Consider the following 18,747-nt stretch of genomic DNA (forward strand, 5'->3'; position numbering starts at 1 on the left):
ATTTTGTTATGGGCAGAGTGGTGAAGCCTTGGCAGAGGCTGCCCGGGGCAGTGGTGGAGTCCCCATCCCTGGAGGGATACAGGTAGACACGGCACTCGGGGACACGGTTTAGCGCTGTTGGGCTGATGGTTGGACTGGATGAGCTTAGAGGTCTTTTCCAACCTTAATGATTCCATGATTCTAAGTGAACAGAGGTGGAAAAGGCACCATTATGGCGGCCCAGGGCAGGGAACAGGCAGGCCTGGCTGCTACCCCGCAGCCTCTCCCGAGACGAAGCCACGCCCCCGGACACGTGGGGCGCCCCCGGCGGTGCATGCTGGGACTTGTAGTCCTGGGTTACAGCCTCACCCCCACGTGACCAGCGCTCAGCCAATCGCCGCGGCCCCGCGTCGCGGTGGCAACGGGCGGTAAACAAGATGGCGGCGGGGCGGTGAGTGAGGAGCCACGGCTGGTGGCGGGGGGAGCCCCGCGGTTTGGGACCCCCACAGGCACCGTGAGGGTCCCACACGCACCCTTGAAGGCCACATAAGCGCCGTGAGGGTCCCCACGCTCCGTGCTTCCCCTCAGCGCCGGTGGTACCGGTCACTCAGTGGAACCGGTGTTTGTGGCAGAGATTCTTCACCATTCGAATCGCTGCCGGCCTCCTGGGGCCTCACAAGGCTGCACAGGCTCAGGGAGAGCACCAGCTGGAACAAAACTCTCCCCATCCTGATCTAAAAAGTAGTTCCTGTTATAAAAAGTGGGATATTTTGATTTAAGCTAAAGTAAAGTTTCATCTAAGTAACTGTGGGGTTTGAAAGTTAGACAGAATGTCCCTCTAATAGCATATTTTTTTTAAAAAAAAGTAGTGGTTTTCCAGACACAATTACCTCTTGTGTTCAGCGTGATCTGTGCTGAACAGAGGTGTCTTCTGTAATCCCCTCTGCAAGGTCAGACAGAGCTGGCTCCAAAGCTCCAAAGCAAGAGATTTGACTGTTGTGAAGTTCGTAATAACATTAAAATTAGTCCTCGGAAAGTAATAGAATATGCATAACATTTTGGGGAAAATTTATACACATGCATGTAAGTGGGAAATCTCTTCTGTCCCTGCTCTTGTCTCGCTGCACATGGTTGACGGAGATCACTCCCTTGTGTTGCCCAGGCCTGTAAAGGCCGCTTGCTTTCTAAAACTCCAAAATGAGTCTTAGAGAGTTTATTTGCCGGCATTTTCAGTATCAAATCCTTACCTGCTGCCTCGTGGCTGGCATTGCTCCCCAGTGAGTACCAGGAATGCTGGTCAGTCAGGTCTCACACAGGTCCACGTTTGCATTTTCTCCGTCTCGAGCAGAGAAGAGTTGCTTTCTGCAGCTGCAATGGCATGGCAAGTGTTAGCTCTTCCACCTGCTTCTGCCAGCGGGCACCTCTGCACCTCGCTCACCCAGGTTTCTCTTAGGCAGCTACCATGGTTTGCGGCCCATGTAGCTCCATGAACACTCACCCTGTCCAAACATACAGGATGTGTGGACTGGGAGGATGGGCTGATGAGAAAAATGTGTACTTCGGACTTTTTTAGGCAGCCTTCTCAATTACACAATAAAAAATACGCCCACCAAGAAAATCCTCCCAAAGTTAATGAAATCATGCTTTATTTTTACATGTTATCCCCTCTTATTTTTACTAAAAGGGCAGAGCTGTCCAAGTTGTTGGCTTTTCTTACTATCTGAAATGTTTTGCAATAATTGTAGCTCTCTTTCTCCTACGTGTGTCCAAGATCAGATAAGTAACAAAAGGTTTCCACATCCTCAACAAGCCCTAGAGCACATTAGAGTCTCATCTATTTTTACAGTTCCATTTTAGGTCACATCCTTCCTCCTAGATCTTAGAGTAAAGCCTTCCTTTCCACTCCTAATGAAGTTTGCTGCTTCTATTAATGCCAGAGTATTGTGCTTGTTGTTAAAATAGCTCAATATCACTACTTTCTGCCTCACTGTGCAGTGCAGGATGCTCTGTATGAGTAGCATGGTCTTTTTCTGCCCCATTTTGTGTTCGCTCCTCCCTGCTGCTGAGATTGCACCTTCCCTTGGGTCCTGGCTTATAACGAGCACCCACAGACACTCATTAGTCTGAGAGTGCTTGAGGGAGCGAATGGCCTGGGCCACCCTGCTTTTTCCTGCCCTCTCTTTCCCTCAGCGTAACCTTTTTCTTTACTGGCTTTTGGAGAAGTCGTATGCGAAACACTGACCTGTTTTCTTTCTTTCATGCTCTTTGTGTGTCTTCGCAGATGACAGACTGTCTCCTAGGACAAAGAATCCAGTGCAAGGCAGTCTCCTCACCTGCTCATGAGGGACAACGCTGACAACATTATGCAGGGTGAAGTCCTTCAATCATCAGGGGATTCTGGGCCATCACAGTTTCTCTGTGACAGTTCTGGTGGACTCAATATCCCAGGTCAGGGCGGATTCCTGTGGTCCCTTGTCACATACCCAGCGTGCTGTCAGTGACACAGCCATCTCCCTACCATGAAGAGCCAAGAGATTTCTACCCCATGCCCCTAAACGGTGCCCTTGTCCTCCCTGCTGTGGCAGAACAGGAATTTTGGTGTGGAGTCTCCTATGGTGCAGATCAGCTTCTGATATTGATCACCGTTTTAGAGAGGTAACACGTTGTATTTGTTCTTTCAGGTGCAGCTCACGCTGACATGGAGCTCATGCAAAAAATCATTCTGTTAGAACAAAAAATAGAGAAACAAGCCCAAGAAATCCAACTGAAGGTAAAAATCCTGCCCCTTCCTGAATCCGTTCTGTTCTCTGCTTTGACGGTTGAAGCCACAGTTGCATTACATCTGCTCAGACCTAGTTTGGGCTAAAACAATTTAAACTGTAGCCTGCTCTGTTAATTACACAAATGAACCTTTGCAAAGTAACAGAACAATCATATCAATCTTTGGGGTGGGAGAAGGACAGTCCCTGCTGTGACTTCTTAAAGACTGTCAGCCCTCTTTCACTGGTATCATCACCTGTTTGGCTTCAGACCTTTTTTTCTTCCTTTTGCTTTCTGAAACATCAGCAGAGTCATCCTAGAGTCGACCTCTTTGCCTTACTGCAGCTTAGAATAAAATCCCCTTTTTTTTCCCCCGCAAAGAGGTGGTTGCAGAGATGCTGGTTTTGTTTTTACGTCAGCTACTTACTGCAGGTCAGGGCACGAGCTGTGCCTGAGCAGGAAGCGCAGGGGCAGGAGTCTGTGTGTTTGCCTACAGCTCTTAGGCAGATGTAGGAGGGAGTGATAGGTCAGCCTTTCCCCCACCTATTCTTGGAGCAGTGTATTTATAACCCACCTCTCATTTGAGTCTAATTAAGATAGTTATGAAATGATACAGGGTTTCTGAACCTTATTTTGCCTCTCTGAGAGGGATAAGAGTACATGCACCGCTGACTCACCCAGCCAGGACTAATAATGCAAATACTGCCTCAAGGTCCTGAAGGCCAAGGAGGAACTAAACAAGGTCATTCTTTGTTCTGGTCCTGAAGGACAGGAGGATTGCTGAACTTGAAGAGAAGATGAAGACTCTTCAGAAAGCAGAAGGTAAAAATTGTTCTACCCTTACTTCTACCTGTGGGAGAGCAACGGAGCCTGCAAGAGCAGGCTTGGAGACCTCCTCTGCGAGCCAGCTTTGAGTGGTGTCAGTTACACACACGTGGTACTGTTTGCAAAGCAGATCTGCACTTAATACTTGCATCTGTTACATCTGCGGCTTTGCTGGTGCAGTGCAAAACATCATTTCCTGACCTATTTTCTGTGGGTTACTAAGCTTCCATGAGCACATACCAATCACACAGATACCTAAGGACAGTCAGAAAAAAAAAAAGAAAATGATAAATACTGCCAAGTTCAAACAGGCTGGAAAAACAGGGCTGCTTGCAGCTAAGTGAAACCAAAAATCAGCTTGGAGTCTCACATAAGGCAGCCTAACTTTAAATTGAAGCCAGCTTTCAGTGAGTCACTGAAGGTCTTCCCCTGCATTCAGTTCCTTGGAATCCAGCAGTTCTCCAGCTGAGCCCACGTGCATTTCCTACAATGTCCAAACTACTCTGTTAGCATAAAGCTGTGGCAAGTTCTCCATTTCCTGAGCAAAGAACAAGAACATGCCTGTCAAACCACAAATGTGTACTGTGCCTCATCATGCATTGTCCTAGACATTCAGCCTAGGTTTCTGGATCCAGCTTTAGTGCATACCTGCTCATTTTTTAAATTAGCCCCTTAAGACTGAGTAAGCCAAGCAATTCTCATTGCATAATTGCAAACAGCACCGCTCACAGCAGCTTCCCGCAGCACAGAACGTCACCAGTGTCATTCACAACTATTTTTTAGTCTGTCAGCATCTTTCGCAAAGTGCTGCAGGTTGAATTGTAAGGGACCAGCACACAGAGCTCGTGTTTGGCTCCTGTGTCATAAGGGCTTGAGTTTGCTTATGGTGCAGGCAGGTACTGCTGGGGCACCTGCGCTCTGACACAGCTTATCTGTAGCTTTTCCTTAAGGCTTTACAGAGAAAAACCAAATCTTCCCTTTCAGATGATCCCAACTCATCCACAGCAGAGGAACTGGAATTTAGGTGCTTTCAGCTGCAGACCCAGATCTGGGAGATGGAGGTGAGATACTTGCTTTAGTTCCCCTAAGCTATCTGCACCTTTGATTTGAGATCATGGCAGTCCCCTGGCTGCATGGTGTTTTTCAAGTTGCCGCTTTGATCATCATAATTCTTCACCTCACCCCTGTGAAAAGAAAGAACAGGTTGGATGTGAGCTACAGGGTAGTGAGAGTTGTTTTAATACGCAAACATTTGTGCCTCCTGCAGGTCTCTTCATTCTGTTTTCTAGGAGTATAGAAATATTCTTTGCAGCTACTACAGACTTGGGAGATCACTGTGTCACTACAGACACTTTGTTCTCCCTTCCTCCTCTTACTAGCAAAACTACTACTTCTACTCCGTCAGTGAGTTTGTCTGCCAGGGCCAAAGACCCCTTAGAGAAACTTTTTCACCTCCCCTTCTGCTGCTCACGGTCGCAGCTGATCACTATCAGGCTTCGATTTCTAGTTTTCTGAAGCTCTGCTCTACAATGCTGACTTGTACTTTCCTCTTGCAGCAGTTTCTACATGACTGTGGTCTGATTTGGGTTGGAGAGAGACACGAACAGCTGGAAGATTTAGAATCACTGCAGGATGAAGAAGAGCTGCCAGCAAGGAGCCACTGGAAACCAGGTAAAACACCAGCACACTATGCCGCTGAAGCAGCTGTCCTTGCTCCACCACATGCTTAGAGAAGGTATGAGTAGATAAGCATCAAAGAACCAGAATCTGGGTCTTCAGAATTTATGATCGTGCCCTGAGGTCTTCTGCAGCAGCTGCTTCCTGAAGAGTTCATGTACCCTGAACATCTGAAGCTTGGTTGCTCTAATAACACTGATGTAAAATGGGTGGAAAGCAGAATCAGGTGCTTTGTGTACACAGGAGCTGTGGCAACTTACCCACACTGTCTGGCTCCATCAGAGAGTATTGTTTGCCCTTCCTCCCAAACCACCACGTGAGTGTTTTAAGTGAGACCTGATTGTGCTGTGTGGGGTCCAAGTGTATTTGGCAACGGCTTCTTAGGAAGTGGTGACGGGGGAAAAAAGAATAACATCTGGGCTGTACAGCCAGTGCTGTCTCCTAACCACCGTGCAAGTGTTAGCTAGCTAATCCTTCCCTCCCCTGGAAGCAGGAGGGGAGAATATGAGGGGAGCAGTAGAAACGATTTTCATTTTTCTCAGCTCGTTTACCCTTTTTAAGGGACCTTTCCCCTGCCCTTCTTTATCAAATCATAAAAAAGCAAAATGGAAAACACCAAAGGCTTTACCTCTGCCTACGCCTCTTTCATTTCCTCTTCTGATTTTGTTCTCCAGTCCCATCATAACTCTTCTACTGCTTCACCCTACCATGCTTGAGCACCCAGATAAACACCCTCAGCAGCGGCCCAGCAGGATAGCGCAGTCTGCTGGTGGTGAGGAGCAGGCAGCCAGCACTGTTTACACTGGGCTTTCTTCAGCAAGCCTGCCCTGATCCATTTATCTAATCTAGTTCATCCAACTAGTTAAATTCCTCCCTCTGTCCACTTAACAGCACCTCATTAGGGGACAAGCACAGCACTCCTGAAATCACAACCAAAGACAAGGAGCAGAGCTGGCTGCATCTATGTTATGAGCTCGTAGCAAGAGCGCTGTTTCCCAGCTGCCCTGCCCTTGTGGTTTTGCGCACACCCATGTAAACCTGGCAGCGCTGCACCGCAGCGGCAGCAGCAGCGTTGCACCACACTTTGCAGAAGTGCAAAAGGCTGAGCATGGAGATGCAGTAGAGACAGCCCAAAAATGTTAGGGCTCAAAATCACACAGAGGTGAAAGTTGCTTAGCTGGCATCCCTTGCCCCTGTAACTCCGATCTCTCTGCCACAGGTAAAGCAGTTGTTTCCAAGCACCTGATTGATTTTGATTTAATCTTGGAAAAGGTGAAGGATTTGAACGAGCTGGCTGAAGAAGGTGCTTCTCAAATCGAGCACACGCCTCAGGGTGCTCGGCTGAGGCAGCCAGAGCCCATCCCTCTTACACTGTACCAAAATGGAATCGTCCTGTTCAACGGACCCTTTCGGCCCTACGAGCACCCATCCACACAGGTACAGAAAGGTCTGTAGAGGAATTAGACTTAGAGGACCCTGCTGTCAGTCACTAAGCCTCAGAAAAGGGCAACGTGTAGGAATAGGGCTTTTGAGCTCATCCCAGTCCTAAAAAGGAGCAGCTCAGACCTCCAGCTTCCCACCTGCGTTCCCATGGTGCCTTTAAAGCCCAGTATGTTTTTGCATAGTCATTTTTAGAGATGGAGATTCTGAGTGTTTGATGCAGACTTTTCTGCACAGTAATAACACCACAAAAAGGACCAGCCCACAACTAATATATCAGTCATGAAACAAATAGGAAGTCTAAGGTATCACCGGAAGCTCTTATTTTGTTTCAGCAATGCCTGCAGGACATTGTGGATGGCTATTTCCCTTCAGAGCTGCAGATGTGCTACCCAGATGGCATCCCTTTGCAGGTAAACAGTGCAAAACCCTATTTTTTTCCATTTTGAAAGCAATTAATCTCTTGCTCCCCAATAAAACTGTTCACATTCCTTTCACCAATGTGCTGAATGCTCCCCACAGCAAATTAAGTTTGAGGTTTCTGAACACAGCATACGTGCAGCTTAATTCTGTGCATGTGTGTTTTGGGGAAAAAGAGTGGCTGGGAACACACCTGCTGGAACCGTTACAGGAAGTAAGCAAGCACTTCAGCGTTAGGACCGAATGGTTTTTCTGCCTCGGTGAGCCTTGGCTTGGAACAACGCATCTAAGAGCACAACAGGCTTTGTAGTAGAGAAGGAGCACATGCAGTGTCTGAGGAGCTGTGTAACAAAAAGGAGAAGAAAACGTTCTCAAAGTTCCCCTGGAAAAGCTTTTAAAAGCAGATTGAACAAGTACATTTCAAGGAGGATGTTGGGAGAGGGTTTTTTTTTTGCCACAATTTAAATGGATTTGGCCACCTGAGGTTATTTTTGGCCCCACTCTTTGGTTTCTAAGAAATGGCGCGAAGCCAAGACTACATTTTCAGGCAGAAAGCCTCAGAGGACTCCAGTTTAAGTCTTCAAGTGCATCTGCCCAGTGCGTGTTGACATGGATGAACGGTCTGGGTGGGCCATCCCAGGGACTTGAGGAATCTGCCAGGATTCACTTTGTTGGAAAGCCTAGAGGAGCTGAAAGTGAATTTCATTGAGTTTGGACAGCTGGAGCAGCTTCCAAGAAAGCAGCTGTCTTGGTCTGATTTGGGGTTTACCACTCGTGGTTGTCATTGCTGTGGTTTATTGTGCTGTGATGCAGGGAGAACAATCTTATGCAACAGTCAGATTTGCTTATGGCAGTCGGCCTTAATTCAACAGGTTACTGACAGGAGGAACGTGATATTTCCAGAGAGAGACCTTCCTGGGAGTTTTCCTGGCCATGGCCAAGTGCTTGGCCGTTCAAAATCGAGTGAGGTGCAGGAAACCACCAAGATCGCAGGTAAATTCTTGAATCTGCCTCAAAAATGCAGCTAACTCCCAAAGAGGAGAATCCAAACCTTACTGGGGCAGTTCAGCTGGTAGGAAGGGAGTGTGTAGGGTCTCAGAGAGGAAGACAACACTGCTGCGCCGAAGTGCTGAGCCTGTAGCTCCGGTGTTGCTTCAGGAGCTGGGAGCCAGGCAGCACACACGGTGTCCACTCATCATTAAATCCTCAAAAAGAAATTACAAAGCATAAAAGACCAGAAGATCAGCAATGTTCCAAAACTTCCTTTCAGAAAGGCTGCCCCTGCCTTTCTGAAAGGCCAAGACCCTTCTAGCTTTGCTGTTATCAGCACTAAATGGATGGAACCACGAGGATCTGGGGGGAACAGATTGCCAACAACATTTGGTTCTCCTGCAAGCTCGTTGCGCAAAGGCAGGCATCTTAAAGCCAGAACAATCTTAACTGTACTGAATACGGCACAATTCCTCATCAGACTCTCAGAATAGAATATGGGAAGTAAGGTCAGGCCACAGATTCCTTGTTTTGCCTCTAAATTCTAGCAGGCTGCATAGGCAGTATGTGTCAGATAATGTCACTGGGTGGAAAACCAAAAGCAGTCAGTGGTACAGACAGAAAATGGTGGGTTTGTGCATGCATAACTAAACAACCCAAACATGTGCATTGCCCATCAGCATCGTCTTCCTCTTTATGCAAAACTGTACTGCTTGCTTGATCACCTCAAGGCCATTCACAAACAGAAGCTGTGTGAAATGTTTCCTTTACAGAATTATGGAACGGTTTGAGTTGGAAAGGACCTCAAAGCCTATCCTGTCCCACCCCCGGCCATGGGCAGGGACACCTCCCTCTGGATCAGTTTGCTCCAAGCTCCATCCAACTTGGCCTTGAACACCTCCAGGGATGGGGCAGCCACCACTGCTCTGGGCAAGCTGGGCCAGGGCCTCCCCACCCTCAACATAAAAAAATTCTTCCTAATATCTAGTCTAAACTTCTCTTCTTTTAGTTTAAAACCATGAGCCCTTGTCCTATCACTACAGGCCCTGCTTACAATGTTTTTCCCCATCTTTCTTATCAGCCCCCTTTAAGTACTGAAAAGCTGCAAAAAGGTCTCCCCAGAGCCTTCTCTTCTCCAGGATGAACAACCCCAACTCTCTCAGCCTGTCTCCACAGGGAAGGTGTTCCAGGCCTTTGATCATTTTTGTGGCCTCCTCTGGACTCACTCCAACAGATCCATGACCTTCCTGTGCTGAGGGTTCCAGAGCTGGATGCAGGGCTTCAAGAAGGCTCTCACCAGAGCAGAGGAGTAGTAGTACTTTATCCAAGTAGTGAAAAAAAATGATTGTCCAGCACCGGCACCGAAGGATCAGACACCTATAAATACACCATCACAAGACGAAAAATGGATTTCCAAGTCTGTAAAAATTGCCCTGGTTTCAAGTCTTTCCTGTTTGCAGCAGGGCTAAGGAGGCTTCTGCCTGATGTACGTGCCAGCTGTGTGCAGAACAGGCGGCACAGTTGCTCACTGTTGATGTGGAGAATCAAATATTTAGTGGGCCAGAAAGTGGGACAAGCTTCAACCGGGCAGACTGAGTGCGGTCTCAGCCCCGCTAGGGGAGGTTAGAGCTCTCCCTGTTGGCTGCTCCGTACTCTCGTTTCACCAAATCAGCCTATTCTGGGGGAAAATTGTTTTTTGAAAAAGTCACGCATGGACAATCCTCCCCTCTGCTCTAGCAGGTCCCAAAGCTTCCCTGGATCAGATTATCCACAAGCTTTCCAAGCCCTCAGAACACGAAGGAGAAGTGGTCGGTGTCCGGTGTTCAGCCAGAGCAGAGCAGCAGGTATGCACAGAACCCCCAAACACCCACAGGGTGAGACCAGCAGTGCTCCCCTGGGCTCAGTGCCCCATGCAGCACCAGCACCACTCCCTCGGGCCTCTCTCAGCTCTGCAGAACCTCCTTCTCCTCCCAGGGAGGCTCCACGGGAGCACATGTGGCACTTTGGCACCTGTTCCAGGCCTCTCCTGGCACTGGTTGCTCTCTGTGCTGAGCTGGCAGTGGTGACTCTCACCTGGTTTGGTTTCAGGGCTGTGATGAGGTGTGGAGCAGCAAGGAAATCCTGGTGGAGTCACCCAGGCTATCTGCCCCAGAGAGGTACAGGCACAGCTCCTCCATCCCTCCCCTGTCACGCTCCCATCTTCCTCCTATTCCATCACCAGGAGTTTATTTTGCGGGTTTCAGTTGAGGAAGTAAATGGATTTGCCCCTTGTACCTTAGAAATAATGAGAAAAAAAGGCCAAGTTTGGTCTTCTGGGAAGCCCAATGAATTGTTCATGGTGAACCCACCATCTTTTAAAGCTCTTAACAAAATCTTCTGATGTTCAAAATGTTACTCAGTGCACTGAAATACTTTTCCCGACAGCAAGTCAAGGCCTGAGAGTTTGAAACCATCTAAGAAGCTGTTTGCAGTGATATTAAATGGGAGAATTCCTTCAGGATGCCCGAGTGGGAGGTCACACTAACACCACTTTTCCACTCAGTCTTCCATCAAGACAAGACCCAAATAGCTAATGAAAAAAAACCCCAAGCAGATTATTTTTAATCAAAAAGTAGGACAAAGTACTTATCAGACAGCCCTGATCTGAAATGAAGAAGATAAAAAAAGGTCAGCAACCCTCTTTTCAAGGCAGCTTTAAGCAGGGAAAGCAAAGGGGGCCTCATTCATGTCAAGAACATTCCCAAACATGAAACACCTCTCCCCTGTTCGGATCATGGTGGCAGCCCAGAGGCTCTGCCTGTTGAGTAGGGCACAGTCTCTGTGCCGGCAGAGCCCTCACTCCTCACCGAATCACAAGGTTGGAAAGGACCCATTGGATCATCGAGTCCAACCATTCCTAACACTCCCTAAACCATGTCCCTCAGCACTTCATCCACCCGTTCCTTAAACACCTCCAGGGAAGGCGACTCAGCTGACAAGGTTTTCCAACCTCCAGGGTGAAGACAGCTGAAGCCTCTGCCCCCGATATCTGCACTCTCCGCATCAAATCTGAGAGCGGTGAGCAGACGTACATCGTGAAGATGTTGGTCACAGAGACTATAGGGGACCTGCGCCAACACCTCGCCCACACCAGGTAGGCCGAGGACTTCCTCCCCTCCTTGCTCTCACCCGGCTCCATCCTGTCCCGGGGAAGGTTTCTTGGCTGCCGCTCAAGGCCTGTGTGTCAGATGGATCAGCCGGAGCTCAGCAGGGCTGGGCCTTACGGCAGCTGCGGGGCACCCTCCGCTGCTTTGGTTTCCCCACCAGGGATGCTCTCTGGGCAGCACTGCCAGGGTCACGCTTAGCTCAGAGCGTTTCATACCCATCATTGCTAAAAAGCTGACAGAGCAGCAGAGAGAAGTCTCTCTTGTCCTCTCAAAGCTGCCATCAGGTCCATCGCTGCCAGCAGTGCTCTCTCATTGCCACCATTCCTAAGGCGCTGGTGCAGCCTGGAACCTGAGCTGCAGCCTTCAGCTCGGCCGATGGATCTGCTGCTGGACAAACACCACCCTTTGCTCAGCCAGCTTTATATCCCAACCCATTTATGCTTCCCAAGGGCTCACATGTTCCTCTGGGGACAGTTCCACATGGCTGAGGGGATCCCTTGGCTCACCCCTCTTCTTGCTCCTGTTGCGGGCCTTGCTCGGTCCTCCGTCTGAGCCCAGGATGAGCTCACTGCTAGTGGGAAGCAGCTGTAGGGCCTGGAAAAGCCGCTTGGTGCTTGGCTGTTTGCAGTTTGGGCAGGAAGCCCCTTTTTTCTGCTCAGCCGATGGTTGTGAAACAGTGTCTCCCTCTGCTCTCGCATAACAGCAGCTGGATGAGCCAGAGCAAACCCAGCAAAACCATGGGGGATCCTGCGTGTAGGAAAGATTGTGCTGTTCTTTCCTAGGGCTGGAGATTCCGACTCGTATGAGATCATCAGTACCTTTCCCCAGAGGGTGTATGCGGACAACTCCAGGAGCCTGCAGGAATGTGACCTGATCCCCAATGCTTCCCTGCTGCTGCGGAGAAGAGAACCCTCCCAACAAGAGGGGACAGGGCTGCAAACAGCATAGCAGCTCCCAGCAAGAGGAAGGAGCTGCCTCACACCACGAGCTGTGTTCCTAGGAAGAAAGGAGAGGGTTGTCTTTCCAGATTTAGTTTCACTGTGCTGTTATTAGGGATGGAAAGAAAAGCTGGGAGGCAGCAGTTTGGCCTCTCTCTTCGGCAAAGGGTGCCCAGCCCCGTCCTGCTGCTTTTCCCCAAGCAAAAGTGCAGGGGGCATCTCTGTCAGCTCAAACCCGAGGCTGGATCCTCAGCTCTGCTCAAGGTGGCACAGGCTGATTCCTGCCCAGGGAAGCCTCCGCCTTTATGCTGGTACCGGGCAGTTGTTCAGATGGGCTCAGGGATTTTCCATAGCAGAAGAGACAAACAGCCAGGGTCAGTTTGCTTTCCACACACAGCTCCTCCCCAGAGTCCAACTGCAGTTACACCACAAGAGAAGCAGGTGCAGTTATATGGTCCCTGGAGAAGCTAAACCAAAGGGCCTTGAGCCACTGCAACACTGGGACTGAGCCAGACTCATCTCAGCCAGGAGATCCTGCTCCTGGGTTTCCTGTACGTGAACAACTCCTTCCCTTGGACAGCCCCCAACTCCAGCAGGGCCCAGGCCTCCCTCCCTCCCCGCTGCAGCCTGGAGCTGGATGCTGCAATAGGACACCATGTCATTGGAGAAGAGTGTAATGCCTTCCCTGCTTCTCCGCTAAACCCTGAGTAAAGCATCTTCCTCTCTGCCCCGTGGGCTGGGGCTGAGCCTTGCAGGCCCCTTTTCCCAGCACATTTGTCCTGTTTCAGCCGTGACAAGCTCCCGCTTGACTTCCAGCTGCCGACACTCCCACTTGTGCGAGGCAGCACCTTCTGGCAGGTTCCCTTTTAGCAGAGGCCCTGCACACGCCACCACCCAGCCCTCAGTAAAGGCTCCCAATAAACCCATTTCTTTAAGTTGCACTCCCCACTTCCATTAGATTTCAAAGGTACAGTTGCTGTGGAAAGGCACAGGTTGCCCACAGCTCTTCCTGGACCCCTCCGACCAGAGCCGGACCCCACACAACTCTCATACAGGAAGCGCCACTCCTGAAAACCAGCTGCTTCCACGGGCTGCTCATGAGCAGCAACTTGATCCCCACAGCTATAAGCTTGTTTCCACCTGAGCAGATAAGGGAGCGTACAGGCGACTCTCCTGCAGGGCAGCCTTTCCCGCTGCCCCTCTATATCCCAGTCTGTAACTGGCCAGGTTATCTTTAAGCCAGGGCTTTGGTTTCCCTCGTGTCCAGATGGAGCTGCCCCTTCCCAGCTGCCGTTCTTACCACGCAGAAGAGAGCAACGCTCGAGCGAGGTACCTGCCTCTACCGCGCTGCAGGATATTCGGACAAGTCCTGTGAGGATTAGTGGCAGCAATCTAAGGTGTTAAGATCTTTGTGTCGGGCTGCAGCAGCGAGCGCGACTGACTCAGCTTCTCTGAGCTGGAAATGACTCAGAATCGTTACACAGAGATGTTTAACCTGTAGTCAAAATAAAACCAGATTTAAAAGAAACCCACAGGTACCAAGGCAAAGGTACAGTAACATTTAATAGCATCTCGGAAGACAACACTGGTTATAAAACTCGCTTTTTGGCAGGAAAACAAAATGCACTTGGTCCAGGATGCAAAAAAGCCAACTCAAAGAGGAATGATAAAACAGCTGGAGCATTGGCTGTTCCGGAGCAGCCCTGAGCCGCTGCCGCTTGCGAGGGAGCCCTGGCACCGCATCGCGGTGGAGAGCAAACGGAGCGGTGGGGGTCCCGCTTCCCAGCCTTCGCCCCCAGCTCTGGCCTCCTCCGCGGTGGGCAGTCAGCCCCCAGCTTTGTGCAGTATCTTTGCATTAAATTAAAACAAACAAAAATCAACTTAGTTGCCATAATCTCTGCGGTTGAGATGAAAAAAAAACCCAAAATAACAGAAAAAGGAAATGAGGCAGCAGGATTTACAGTTTTAACAGCAACTGGGAGAAGTGGGAAGTAAAGCGCACCCCCAAGCCCTTCCCTCCCGAGGCAGAAGCTCTCCCCGCAGAGGAGAGGGCTGGTGAGCGGCTGCACTTCACACAGCCCCAGAGGCTTTGCTGTTTACAGAGGCACTGGAAGCTGCGGGGTGAGCCAGGCCCAGCTCTGTTCAAAGGCCATGCGCAGCGAGCATCAGACTTTCTTTGGATCCCTCTGAGATGATTATTTGGGTTAGGCAGGAGGGAATCGTAGGCAGCTGCAATGAGGAGTTTTGGTCATGGGTTTCCCGGTGCTGGGATAGAGGTCATGGTGCCAGGACAGCGCTGACAACCTGGAAGTGAAGGTGGTGGGAGATGAGGGTGCTCAGAAATGCAAGTAGAGTCCAGGACGAGAGGGGAGCCTGGGGCTCAGGCCAGCTTCAGGAACTCCTGCAGGGTGTTTTGCTCCACCGCTTCCACAAAGAGCTCGTAATCCTGTGGGGAAAAGCCACACAGTCGCTCACAAGGCAAGAGCGAGCTGTACGTTCCCGCTGGTCGGGTGGCGCAGGGTCCCCTGAGCACACAGCACAAACCGGTTCACGGCACGGGTGACAGTCACACAGAGGATGACGGCACAGCAGGGCACAGCCCCGCTGCCCACGGTCACCCACAGTCCCCCTTGTCACAAGGCACCCTGCTCCAGACGCTGCTAACCCTGGCAGCGCCTCGTCCGTATCCCTCAGGAGAAACACCTTTTGAAAGGCACCTCAACGCTGTTTGTAGCAAAGCAAAGGGACAGGATTATCGCCACCACCCACCCTCCACAGCACTCGTCCCCAGCGCAGAGCACCAGCCCTACCCCACAGTAGTGGTCTCCGTTGACGATCTGGGGTGGGATGGCTTTGGGGTTGCCTGCCTTCGCCCTCATCTCCTCCCGGAGAGCGTTGTCCTGGGAGATATCCACCAGCTCGTACTTGATGTTTTTCCCATCAAGGATTCTGGTTACTTCACTCTGTTGGGATTTGATCTGGAATCCGGGCGGATAAGGCAGGTTATAGGGAGCTGGAGAGGAGCCTGACGGGTGGGCACACACCCCAGCGTGTCAGCCGTCCTCAAAACCGCTCCTTAGGGGCCACCGGACAGATCCCACCCGGGCACCGGGCTCGGCCCTGCGTTAGGCGGACACCGGGAATGGGGGCATGGAAGAATGGAATGGATTCAGGGGGAAAAAAAAAAGAGACGGTGCAGCAGGGGAGGGGACACCCGGCACAGGGGGAACACCCAGAACGGAGGAATGGATTCTGGGGAAGAGGGGATGGTGCAGCAGGGGAAGGGACAGCCGGGACCGGGCGGGGGGCTCGGCAGCCCCCGGGACAGAGCCGCCCACCCCCGGGCCGCGTCCCCCGGCGGTGCTCACCTCCCGGGAGCCGGTCACGGAGGTGCTGTAGACCTTCAGGGTGCTCATGCTGCGATCGCGGCCGCTCCCTGCGCTCAGCGCGGCGGAGGGAAGTGCGCGGGCAGGGCGGCACCGGGCGGCACCGACAGCCACGTCACCGCGGCGGCCAATGGGGGCGGCGGCACCGGGCATGCGGCATCGGGGACGGAACCGGGCGGGACACCGGGCGTGCAGCCTGGCGGGGACCGGACCCAAGCAGCCCCGGCAGCCCCCATCCCACACTCCCCCCCGGGCCCAGACTCCGAGCACGGTTCCCTCCGCCCCCGGGCGCGGCCGCTTCGCACGCGTGGAACAGAGCAGTTTTATTAGAGACTCAAAAAACTAAATACAAAGAGATGCCGGTACAAACACACAGCGCCCAACGGCGGGGACACACGCAGAGAACCAGGGGGACACGGATAGGAACGTGGGACCGAGGGAGGACGCAGCCCTGCTGGCCCTGTCTGAGAGAGGGGGCTCTGCAGCCCCCAGTGCCCCCCACGCCCGGAGCGGAGGCGCAGCATCGCCCCTCAGCCACGCAGGGCCAGCGCTGCAGGACATTTTTCCCCAGCTCCTGGGCCAGGGCCAGAGTGGGGTTCTAGCCCCGAAGCCCTTTGCAGAAGCAGCAAGTAAATGTGTCCCTGCCTGATGCCTGGGAACACTTCTCCTCGCACCCCCGGAGAACGCATGGAAAGCGGGGAAGGCAAACAGCATCCTAGGAACCTGTAGGATAGAGCAGCTTCCACAGCTGGTGCTGCTCCACATCCCAGAGCCCGCAGAGCTCCCAGCAGCCAGGACAAATGACTCTAAGAAAGAGCCTTGGCCCACATTTAGCTCGGTACGCGGCATCGGCAGCCTGGGAACAGAAACAGCCAGAACTGCAACACACCAGCAGTGGAAAGAGCAGGGGAGAAGGCTGGCAGGGTGGCCAACACCACTGCGCTCCCCTTCCCTGAGCCACACGACAGCAAACCGGCCAAGTTTATGGCCACCGTCACCCATGGTGGCCAAATGCCAAGAACAAAACAGATTTGGTCTTAAATTTTAACACAAAGGAATAACAAAAGTATTTCTCTCAAACTGTGGGCTCACAGCCCCAACATGAACCAAGCACAAATGAACAGTTTCAGCAGTATTTCTCTGTTACAGAACCAGCTTCTTATCTTGCTCTTAAATGGAGCTGAAAACAAAAACATTCCAACTTCAGTGTTGTCACAAGCAAGCCCTCAGCACTGTAAAGTCACTGACAAGGTTAAGGAGGGCTGTGACAAAGTGAACTGCATCGCATGTGGATTTATTTAGAAATCCCATTCTTTAGCAGAGGAGCGGGGAGCTCCCAAGGGCAGGGCTATAACAATGCCTGTGTGGTCACTGCCTTGCAGGCACCAGGAAGAGCTCTCTGATCTGGCTGCACCATCCTGCTCTTAAGACCAGAATGGCTTTCTCCCTGTCAAGCCAAGCAGCAGCATCTCCCTGCTGGCCTGCAGCAGGGTGCCCTGGGGCACAGAGGCTTTCTGTGGCTCTGGAAGGGCCTACAGACATTCCGGGCTCCCTGGGACCGTTTCTGATGGCTCTAAAGGCCGCTACAAGAAACAGCAGTGCCTCACCCTGCCAGCAGATGCATTAGGGAGGAAGCAGCGTGGGGACAGGACGTTTCTCTAGCATTAAGGCACTTCGGCACCAATCCACTTCCTCTGCAGCCTGAATCACACCCACACTCAGCACTTGTTTTAGGGGATAAAAGACTTAAGGCTTCTGGGGGTAATAGTACACCAGAGGGAGTGTTTTCGGAGTCTTCTGTTAGTGCTGTTTATTTCCCAGCTCCTGTTGGCTACTGAAAGATTCTGGTTTCATTTACCTGAGGAAAGCAGGTCCTGTTCCATGACTGTCTATGGAAGCATCCAAGCCAGCATTGCGCACACAGCATCTGAGGAGCCTGCAGCACCTTGGCGCGATGAGCAGCAGTACAGCTGGCAGACCTGCTCTCCTGCAAAGGCCACAGCTACCCCCTGAACACCCTGATAATCCTCTGGTCTTACTGGTCACACAGGATCTGCACAGAGAACGTATCAGAAAGGCCTGGGCATACATTTTCTTTTAGTGATGATTTTCATGGTCACATTTGCATGTTCAGCATCTGACATGCCTGAAAGGCAATTGAGAATTCATCTCCCAGCGTCAGAGACCACACCAGTTCCAGCAAACACAGCATAAACACATTCCACAAGATCAAAGCTACTGCAAAGCCCGACAACGAAGCCCTGAACGATTCCAGTTAGCCAGTCAGCAGCTAAACACTCCTGGCAACAAATCTCCTGACTCTCCATGGATTGGATAAGTCACACATCTTGTACCCGAGCAAGGGGATGGTAAAGTGCTTAATAGGTTGAGTAGCAGGAGCACAAGGCTCCCAAGGGTTTCAAGTCTTCATTTCCCATCTTACTTTGGCAAGTGTTCTTTACTGGGTGATGCAGTTTTCTCCCATGTCCTGAGCGTATCTGTCAGATATTGCCGTCCTCAAGTCCTCCACCTCTTTGTGAAGCTGTTTTACCTCCACCAGTTTCTTTGTCAGTCCATCGGGGCTCAGCAAGTCATCCCTCTCCTTCGCAGAGTGCTGCACAGCTGTGGGGTCAGAGAAGGAAGTCACCTCACGTGCAATTCTGACCAAGGATCACACACATTTGCAAGCGAGCCAGAAAAACACACATGCATCTGCAGCAGGGATGCTACTTAACATACAGTTATTACAGTATGCACCTTTAGAGCTAGCTAAACACAAGAAGAAAGTTCAGAATTCCAAAACACAAGACACTTCCATGCTACATTATATCAGAGAATCATAGAATGGTTTGGGTTAGAATGGACCTTAAATATGACCAAGTTCCAAATCTTTCAGCTTAAAACTGTTCCCCCTTGTCCTATCCCTGCACTCCCTGATAGAGAGCCCAGGTTGGGTCTCATGAGAGCAGAGTAGAGGGGCAGAATCCCCTTCCTCACCTTTCTGGTGCTACTGCTTTGGATGCAGCCCAGGACACAGTTGGCTTTCTGGGCTGCAAGCACTCTGTCAGCTCACATTGAGCTCCTCATCCACCCCAGGACCCCCAAGTCCTTCTCCTCAGGGCTGCTCCTAATTGATTCTCCACCCAGCCTGTGTTTGTGCTTGGGACTGCCCAGGCCTAGGGGTAG

General features: G+C 51.2%; 3 protein-coding genes across 16 annotated transcripts in view; 1 reads left to right on the forward strand and 2 right to left on the reverse strand.

Annotated features, from left to right (window-relative positions):
* The window catches only part of CEP85 (centrosomal protein 85), a 33,403-nt gene that overhangs the window by 3,698 nt on the left and 10,958 nt on the right, over positions 1 to 18,747 (reverse strand). For 5 of the 7 annotated variants that reach the window (XR_008453289.1, XR_008453288.1, XR_008453291.1 and 2 more), the window contains 2 exons: positions 18,005 to 18,183; positions 1,227 to 4,748 (listed from right to left, as the gene is read on the reverse strand). Coding sequence is in view for 1 of the 7 variants with exons in the window: in XM_009563454.2 (XP_009561749.2) it covers positions 18,020 to 18,183 (164 nt within the window). In the remaining 6 variants the exon portion in view is untranslated. Of the gene's footprint in view, positions 1 to 1,226; positions 4,749 to 15,013; positions 15,154 to 18,004; positions 18,184 to 18,747 lie in introns of those variants that run through there. The other 2 variants (XR_008453290.1, XM_009563454.2) reach the window with 2 other exon arrangements.
* Positions 391 to 13,577, forward strand: UBXN11 (UBX domain protein 11). 8 transcript variants are annotated; one of them, XM_054086294.1, is made up of 13 exons: positions 391 to 430; positions 2,261 to 2,427; positions 2,661 to 2,749; positions 3,507 to 3,561; positions 4,549 to 4,625; positions 5,121 to 5,235; positions 6,461 to 6,678; positions 7,017 to 7,094; positions 7,974 to 8,094; positions 9,829 to 9,935; positions 10,180 to 10,247; positions 11,087 to 11,224; positions 12,020 to 13,577. In XM_054086294.1, the coding sequence occupies exons 2-13, from the start codon at positions 2,319 to 2,321 to the stop codon at positions 12,183 to 12,185; spliced, it is 1,341 nt and encodes a 446-aa protein (XP_053942269.1). In that variant the 5' UTR covers positions 391 to 430; positions 2,261 to 2,318; the 3' UTR covers positions 12,186 to 13,577. The 8 variants fall into 8 exon arrangements, with proteins under 8 accessions (XP_053942269.1, XP_053942273.1, XP_053942270.1 ...); XM_054086298.1 differs by having other exon boundaries at positions 407 to 430; positions 2,261 to 2,349; XM_054086295.1 differs by lacking the exon at positions 391 to 430 and having other exon boundaries at positions 2,298 to 2,427; positions 9,832 to 9,935.
* SH3BGRL3 (SH3 domain binding glutamate rich protein like 3) lies at positions 13,720 to 18,013 on the reverse strand. The gene is made up of 3 exons (XM_054086303.1): positions 15,544 to 18,013; positions 14,986 to 15,153; positions 13,720 to 14,621 (listed from the first exon to the last, which is right to left on the reverse strand). Exons 1-3 carry the CDS (start codon positions 15,712 to 15,714, stop codon positions 14,556 to 14,558), a joined length of 405 nt encoding a protein of 134 aa, XP_053942278.1. The 5' UTR covers positions 15,715 to 18,013; the 3' UTR covers positions 13,720 to 14,555.

This window comes from Cuculus canorus, chromosome 22, assembly GCF_017976375.1.
Source record: "Cuculus canorus isolate bCucCan1 chromosome 22, bCucCan1.pri, whole genome shotgun sequence".
Classification (NCBI taxonomy): domain Eukaryota; kingdom Metazoa; phylum Chordata; class Aves; order Cuculiformes; family Cuculidae; genus Cuculus; species Cuculus canorus.

Bases quoted from the DNA above. Each gene is read 5' to 3' on its own strand.
- SH3BGRL3 (XM_054086303.1), bottom strand. From the start codon at position 15,714: ATGCCCGGTGCCGCCGCCCCCATTGGCCGCCGCGGTGACGTGGCTGTC. The intron at 15,154-15,543 runs GTGAGCACCGCC...CCCGGATTCCAG, and splicing joins CCGTGACCGGCTCCCGGGAG to ATCAAATCCCAACAGAGTGA. The intron at 14,622-14,985 runs GTAGGGCTGGTG...TTTTCCCCACAG, and splicing joins ACGGAGACCACTACTGTGGG to GATTACGAGCTCTTTGTGGA.
- UBXN11 (XM_054086294.1), top strand. From the start codon at position 2,319: ATGAGGGACAACGCTGACAACATTATGCAGGGTGAAGTCCTTCAATCA. The intron at 8,095-9,828 runs GTAAATTCTTGA...CCTCTGCTCTAG, and splicing joins GGAAACCACCAAGATCGCAG to CAGGTCCCAAAGCTTCCCTG. The intron at 9,936-10,179 runs GTATGCACAGAA...GTTTGGTTTCAG, and splicing joins CAGCCAGAGCAGAGCAGCAG to GGCTGTGATGAGGTGTGGAG.